At 28.2% G+C, this 8766-nt stretch overlaps 1 protein-coding gene across 1 annotated transcript in view; it reads left to right on the plus strand.

Annotated features, from left to right (window-relative positions):
• Positions 1-8766, plus strand: part of LOC105619996 (kinesin-like protein KIF13A) — a 45876-nt gene that overhangs the window by 3489 nt on the left and 33621 nt on the right. The window contains exon 2 of the mRNA XM_012201506.1: positions 3542-3629. Within this exon, the coding sequence (XP_012056896.1) occupies positions 3542-3629 (88 nt within the window). The remainder of the gene's footprint in view (positions 1-3541; positions 3630-8766) is intronic.

The raw sequence follows: 8766 nt of genomic DNA on the forward strand, positions 1-8766 counted from the left end.
TTATATATATATATATATATATATATATATATATAGTTCTCCCAAACATGAAAAAAATTACACTATAAATTATGATAATTTCAAATTAATGTACTAAAATATCAAGATATAAATGATAAACATTTTTATTTAGTAAATGCAATCGCAATTATAATAAATTAATTATTTTCTTAAATTCGTTTATTATTTATGTGGTAATAATAACTAAAAAAATATGTTAAGATAAAATTAAAGATTTCCAAGCAGCGTGTGTGATTGTTATTAATAGCACAATTGACTGATATTTGCGTGGAAAACAACTATAAATATATACTCGTATAATTATAATACGATATTGGACCGATGAGAGTAAATCTATTAAGAGAAATCTCATTTTTCTTGGTTAAAGCAGAAATATTTAAGCATTTTAATACTTAAATATTCCGGTGTGAATTTATATGTACATTCAATTCTGCAAATCGTGCTTCGATGTCTTTTTAATTTTCAAACGCGATTATGAGTAGAACTGATAATATCACATAATAAATTGACAAGCAATTTAATAATATTGAAGCTAATGAGCGTCTTAGAAGAATATTAATAATTTGACGTTAATAAAAAATTTAATATGTGATATTACTCTGAAAAATATTCTAAATTTAAATAAATATTTATTTGAATAGTACGAATACTGAAATTTACTTACATTAAAAAAATATTTATTTAATTTATTTAATAAAAAGAAGAAATGATAGTTAAATTAATTTTTTATACCAAATAAATATATCTTTATACTTCACAAATATTTATTAATTGACATTTAAATAAATGAATTATTAAAATTTAGTATTTTTTTCATTATACTATTCTAGTTTTGTTCATGATTGCGTTTCCAGATTGAAAAGAATTTCGGCGCGCAGTTTGCAGAAGATGTTGTGTTTTTGCAGAGGAAGTGTATAAATTCACACTTCCGCTTTGACCGAAAAATAGAATTTCTCTTACTCATAAATATATAGTTGTTCCAAAAAATGACGATAAATTACAGTTAAATTATGGCAATTGCAACTATTTTTTTCTTTCAGGATACATATAACTTTTACTTTTACGTTGAAAATAATAGTGATGTTGAAAGCCATTGGCATAATACACGAGAAATATAAGTATGTTGGTTTTTAGAAAGTCGAACATGTGCATTGTACTTTCGATTTTTTGAGTGATTTTAACGATACGAGGTGTAATTACAGATAATAATTTATGAACGATATTTAAAGATAGACTTTCGTACAAGTATGTAAAATCTAACAATAAGAATACATTGGACTTGGATGGCATTGCACTCTATTACCGCATATCATTTCTTAAAACGTTCGATGTACTTGTTACAACATGGTGTAACGCTCTACGTGACGTCGCTCGAGCATACAAAGAAGCCATTTACTTTCTACCTAGTTTTATGAGTCATCATCACTTCTTTCTTAACCGTAGATTTACCGTCCCGGTCATTTCCCTGCCTTTAACTGGCTTTAATGATTTCATATTATCAAGATAATGCAAAGGTTACGCGAGAACGTAATTCGAATAATATTGCCCTCATTCTTGGCCCTATTCGTCCTTCGATAAGTCACTCTATATCATATAAATGATTTATTTCGTCAAAGATAGTAGTGCAACGATACAAAATGGCGAGCGCAAGAAATTCATTGGAGAAAGTGCACAGAGAGAAACGGTCTCTTGAGTAAACTGACCCGATTAAACTATTTCGATGAGAAATAGGAGAATAATGACGCTCTTATTTTTATATTCCGGTTATAACATTTTCATTTTACAATAAATTTTAAAATAAATATAGATAATACTGTGTAGACCAAAATTGAGCAGAATTAAAAGAATTATGTGATATTCTTTATATTCATTTTTTTATTGTTAAATAATCAGGCGAGAAAAATATATTCATCGTAACTAACTATGTATTATTAAAAATAAGTACGACACATAAAGTTTCTATAGTTGAAATGAATGCGAAAAGTTCTTCGTAAAGATTGTTTTTATATCTGTGCACACAAAAGTCTAGTCATATAAATAAAAAGCAAATTCTCGCTAAAAGATCATCGCTCGATTTTTTGAATTTTACGATTTTTATACTTTTCTTTTTTTGATCATATCGAGTTTATGTCTTTGTGTCTATTAGTTGCATATTTAATGCCTGTCGACTTGGATCGATTTTGCGAATTCTCAAACTTTTGTTTATCTTATATTTTAGTTGTGTTTATCTTATAGTACTATCGAGAAAAAGATCTGCTTTTAAAATTTCTTCGAATACTGAGTTTAAGATACACAATATATTTTTAATATTTTCTTTTTATAAGAACAAAAAAGAACAATTTTGAAAGAAATAAATCTTAATCATGTTTTGTATTTCTATCTTAATAAGAAATCGTGCAACTAAATTAATTTATTATTAGTTTTATTTATGATATAGAAAAAAAGTAATGGAGTTTTGACCCTATATTAAAAAAAATAAATTTTAATAGATATTTGAATAGTTCTGAATAAATATTTACTAAATGTAAACATATGTTTATTTCGTACAAAAAACATTAATTTGATTTAATTAACTTTTTTTATTGAGTAAATATTTAGTCACTATAAGTAAATGTTTACTTAATAAAAGAAATATGTATTAAAATTTTTTTCAGTGTAGATGGAAATTGTATAAACGCTATCAAAGTGGTGAACTCATCTAATTCTATTAAATTGTATCAAAGGTCGATTATATCTGCTATATTTTTGCTCTTTTCTTCTTTTTGATATAAAAGATATCGTAAAGATAATTGATACCATCCTATTAATTTCTTCTTAATTTTTATTTCATACTTAATTTTTAAACCATCAACGCCTTCTTCAAAACATACATTTTCGTGCCTTTTCACATTGAATATCAAATTATCCGATTTTGGTGCAACATATAATCATGCTTTATAATAGCGTAAGCTTATCTTATTACTAAAACTTGATAACTATTGAGTGATCGTCTTATTACGCTATCTTATTGCGCTTACGTATGCGACGACACGTTCTACAGTTGATCAAAAGTCGCGTAAAGTTCTTGCTGCGTTGTCGCATTTAATAAAACTTTACTCAAATTTCATCAAATTTTTTAACAATGAGAAAGACATAATTATGTAAATATAGGATATTCGCATTGAGAAAAATGTCTGATTGAAAATGAACGAACCAGAAGATTCTGATTATATCAATCAAGAACTTCGTTCAACTAAAATTTTAATATATTATATTTAACCAGAAAATTCTGATTCATCCATTTTTAATCAAAATTTCAATTAATTTAATCAGACATTTTTTTTCGCTACGTGTTTCGCGATTGGTTTTTTGCGTAATATTTAAACAATTAACAGTCGATATGCCTATATTATTTGACGCAATAACAATAAAAAGAATGTGAAGTAATATATTATACTTGATTTGATCTAACATGGATGGAGAGATAACACAAATAACCTGAATCATTTTTATCCCGATTAATTTTTTTTTCTCATTACAGAGCTGGAACTCTGTACACAATGTGTCGTCGAGATGACGGAGCAGCAAACCATCTTGCAACATCCTACCACAATGGACAAGATCGATCGGTGAGTAATTTTCGATGTTTCCATTTACTTGCACTGTTCATGTTTTCAGGACGTATGAAGACAGACTGCAACATAAAATTATCTACAAAATTTGATTTCTGTATATGATACTTTATCTCTGACAGATAAGAGCGGATGCATTGAAGCAACAAAATACGATAATATTTTGAAGAAAGAGTTGGAAAAAGGACTTTTCATATTGTCATTCTAAAGCATTAAAACCATGGACTATAATTGATAACGTTGAAAGCGTGTTTGCGCCGGATAATTAAAGTACATATTCTTATCATATTTTAGATAAAATTGTCGTCTCCACAGTGATTGGGTACGACGGTTTCAACGATATGGCATAAAATTAAAAATATGAATTACGCTGTGGCAGTTTTATTAGATGTTTTCATTTCACTCATAAGGTAAACACATCAGTTAGTGGACATGATTCGATTACTGGATAAAATGATAATTTTAAATATTAAATTTTTAATGATATGTAACGATTCTAAATAAATTCGTCTTATTAAATTTTTATGAACAACGAATTTATTTAGAGTTATTAGTCGTATCTATCATTAATAACTTAATAGTAAGGAGTTTTCAATAATTTTATCCACTAATTGGATGATATCCACTAATTATCTACTGGTACATTTATCTACTGTTAAACCTGTAGTGTCAAATTTTACCTAATTTAAGTCACCACTGCTCCTACTAAATATATTACTACTTTATACTAATAAGATAGTTAAATTTTACACTATATAATGTCAAATTTAATCATTGTTTTAGTGTAAAAATAACGATATATTTAGAAGCAGTGGCTTAAATTAGGTTAAATTTAACATTATAAATTTAATAGTGTTATATCTTACGTCATGATATTCGGGTAAATTTGGATCAATGCATACATTAAGATTATGAATATATCAACATACACATATGTAACGGAGATTGTCTGCATATTCGATATTTGCATGTTCGTTGGTTCGTTTGATACTACGTTATCTTCGGATACAGAAGTGTACTGAACTTGGCGCGTACGCAGGGTGGACGAACGAAAGATCGAAATTCAAATCGAATTTCACCTATTTTTCACGTTGTTTCGTGTTGGTACAGTCGCGACATTTTTACGAGTACGTTACACGATCGATGAAATGTCACGCTATTTTTACAACACGATGACTCGTGATGGCGATATCGTCTTATGTAGGGAAAACTCGCGGCTTTTAGTCTTTATACGCGGATTTTTATTCTTGCTCTGCAGGTGATGTAATAGCATTATATGCGCGAATTACGCACATGCTGTTGAATCGATGAAAGGTCGCGGCGTATATCTATGATGTATGTACGCAGATGATTTTAATCGCGCGGGAGTATCGATAAGATTCTATTTAGTTTACATAGGTATGGGACGATCTGATCAACTCTAAGATTCTTCAGTCTTTTCACATAATATAAAGATTCGTTCAAATATTGAGAATAAATATTGAGAATTGTAATTGATATAAGCATTCTTGAATTTTTTCAAATTTTTTGGCCATATAGTTTTCTTTAAATAATTTTTTTTAGTAGCTTAAATTCATATGAGAAGAAGGATTTTAAATAATTTAATTGTAAACAAAGTATAAGCATTTTGAAAAGTTATATAGACGGTAAAAGAATACAGCTTAAAGAATATTTTAGAATTAAAAAAATAAAGTTTTATTTTTAATCATTTTCGTACCATTTTCATATAAGAATATAAAATATTCATTCTCTTTAAATATGATGCTACATCAGTGAAACATCATTTATATCAGAATTATCAATATCTAAATTAAATTTAAATAATTACTATAAATAATTTTTCTCTTTAATATTTTCTACATAAATGTTTCATTTTTTTTACGAAAAAAATATTTTTCAATAAATTATTTCACTGCTTAAATTTTATTTATTATTTATTCTTTAGAAGATGGCGATAGTATTTTGTATCCTTTATGTTCTCGTATGAAGATAAGAAAAGTCACATGATTCCTCTCTATTTTTTTAAACTTCTTAACTTAATCGGCTGATTAAATTTTCAGAACTGCCAACTGCAAAACTAAAAATATCCTGATTTTATGACAGCTGTGAAGAATGATGTAATGTGGCATTCCTTTTCCTTTTTTTTTAATTAAAATGATTAATTTTAAATAGCTGAATAAAATCTTTAATACTCAAAAACATAAGCAGTAAGACGTAAGTTGTAAGCGAATTGGCCAATCACAATAGAGAACGTAAGACAATAATGTTACGTTCTTTATTATAATTGGTCGATCCAGAATTAGACGCAAATCAACTTTTTGAATTGCTGCTACTGCTGTTTATTGTCTTACGTCTCTACCGTGTTTGGTCAATTTGCTTACTACTTACATTTTATTATCTTACATTTTTTTGTGCCATAATCTTAACGCTTTCCTTTATACAAACTTTGGCAGTAATATCTTGACAATGCGAAGCGATCACGACTGTTGTCATTTTCGAGTATGCAACTTTTGAAACGACATTTAATCGACAATACTCTAAATAAATTTTATTTCTTTTTAATTTTAATTCAAATTATACTTGATTTTTTATGAAATATGTTTACCTTAAATTTATAGTATTAAATTTAAGCCATTTCTGCTCCTACTCACTATTATTTTATACTAAAACGATGGTTAAATTTGACACTATAATAGTCAAATTGTTTTAAGTATAAAATAACGATATATTGAGTAGGAGCAGTGACGACTTAAATTAGGTTAAATTTGATATTATAGATTTAACAGTGTAGCAAATGGTTTATTTAATTGCAATAGATTTACTCGTTTAACGATTTTTCACGTTACGAGTGTCCTCGGTTTATATGCAAATTATCGAGTTATCGTCACGCATATCACAACGCATGCAACAGAGTATCATCTAGTTTACTAGGTCTTATTAAAAACGATTCGTTATGAGTGATTGCTCCCGTATGATTATACCAGTATAATTATCGACATGAAAGAGTGCGCGCGCATAATTTACTAGCACATACGATAAGGCCATCGTATCATAGATCCAACGAAAAAGTAATTCTATTATGAATAATCATATAACTACAAAAGTAACAATAAAAGATACCATAAAGTAAAAAATAAAGTGTTATATGATTCTATAAATAATCATATAACTACATGTTATATGTATAACTCATATTACTTTTTTTATAAAATGAAATTAAGGAGCGATTCTGTAACTTTTAATAACAGTCGTTAATGGTTTGCTTATGTTGATTTTGTAAGGAACTATTTATATGCAATTTTTATGTTTTAAGGGGTACGCAGAAGAGCTTTATATTTATAAGAATAACGCAAATGACCGCAATGTTTGACTTAATTGTATCATGTTAAAGAATTACTAAGCGCTTATTGGACGATGGACCAATTATATAAAAAATAAAAATTAGCAAATAAGGGCGCGGATCAGATTTCCACTTCAATACTCTCTAGGTATCAAGTTATCCTTGTTTAACATTCGATGAGCAATAAGGATAAAGTGACACCTGAGTAGCATTTGGATGGAAATCTGAATATAGCCTAGGAAAACGCGGAGAGAAAGTAGCTAATAAGAAAATGTGGTTGGTATGCTTTGAAATAAAAGCAATGTGCTCTTATAAACGTACTCTTATAAATATAGAGCTTTAATAAGTACGCAACCATGACTCTGAAAGATGGGAAAATCAGAAAAAAATGTTCTCAACATTTCCCAACGTTTTTTTACAGTGTTATATCTCTTAACATACAGCTTATCATGTTGCTAATATTAATCGCATATAATTGCATTATAATGTTATTTCTGAAATAGATCTTTCACAGTAAGGCGAATATCGTGTTATTTGAATAAATTCTTAAGCACGCGAACGACGTCAGATTTTGCATTTACTCTCGGATGTGTAATTTCTTATCAGCGAGTCATCTTGTGTATCTGTTGCATCCTTCATTACTGAAAGAACGACGTTGGCTTTTCCGCGATGGTATCATCTTCTCCCTCGTTTCTCGCATTAATGTGTGTACGTATGATTCTCGTGGAACTGACAATTCTTGTCGAATAGACTCTAATGAATTTTACGATTTCAATTTTTCAAATTTATTTTATCTTCAATTAAATTTATTATATCTTCACGATATGAGAATATTATCGAAATGAGTCATCGATAACATACCTATATCTATTTTTTTTCAGCTTTAAATAAATCCTGTTAATTTCAATACTAACTTTACATATTTTTAAAAGGTTGTGTCGTTTAATTGACTTAATCATTAGTGAATCTTCATTTTTTGAATGATTATGAAAGAAATAATCATCTATACTACATCAAAAAATTAAAGGATTATGCTTATTCTGCTTTCCAAAAATAGACAATTTTTAAAAGAATGTAATTTTGTAAAAAATAATGAGATGATTAAAAAACATTTAAAGCTTAATGTCTTTACTTTTCAGATCGGTAATTTAGATAACGATGTGGCTGTTTTTTTACAGAACTACTACATAGAGATAAATAGAGATTCGTCAAATCTCAAAATTTTTTAAAGCTTTGCAAAGTTTCATGGCGTGAAAAACTGCATACAAAAACAGTTTTCGAAAAAGTGAATCTTTAATTTGTACTTATTGAGCATTGTACGATTATTTTTATCGAGTTATTCAACAGATAAAAACTATCTTTTTGACTGTTCACAGAAGAAGTAGCGCTCGATATTCTTTAAAAAATGAATAGAAAAGTCTAAATTTTTCTCTTTAAGTCACTATTATTTTTTGATATAAAAGAAACGTAAATTCTGCTTAAATGAAGTGCTAAAAATAAAATTAAACGATTGATACATTACTATTTAGTTGATATATTTTGGCAAGAAAAATGCTGTGATTTTAACGTAATTTATATCTTTCGTGTTAGAAGCAATGACTTTGGGCCAACAACATTCATTTGATTCTATCGCAACAGACCTGTCGCGCATTGTGTGGAAGTTACATTTACGCGGTTGGATTTACGCTTCTGTATGTGCTAAATGGTGTGTGTGTGTGTGTGTGTGTGTGTGTGTGTGTGTGTGTGTGTGTGTGCGCGCGCGCGCGCGCGCGCGCGTGTGTATATGTGTATATA

Source organism: Atta cephalotes (assembly GCF_000143395.1).
Source record: "Atta cephalotes unplaced genomic scaffold scaffold00023, whole genome shotgun sequence".
NCBI classification, from domain to species: domain Eukaryota; kingdom Metazoa; phylum Arthropoda; class Insecta; order Hymenoptera; family Formicidae; genus Atta; species Atta cephalotes.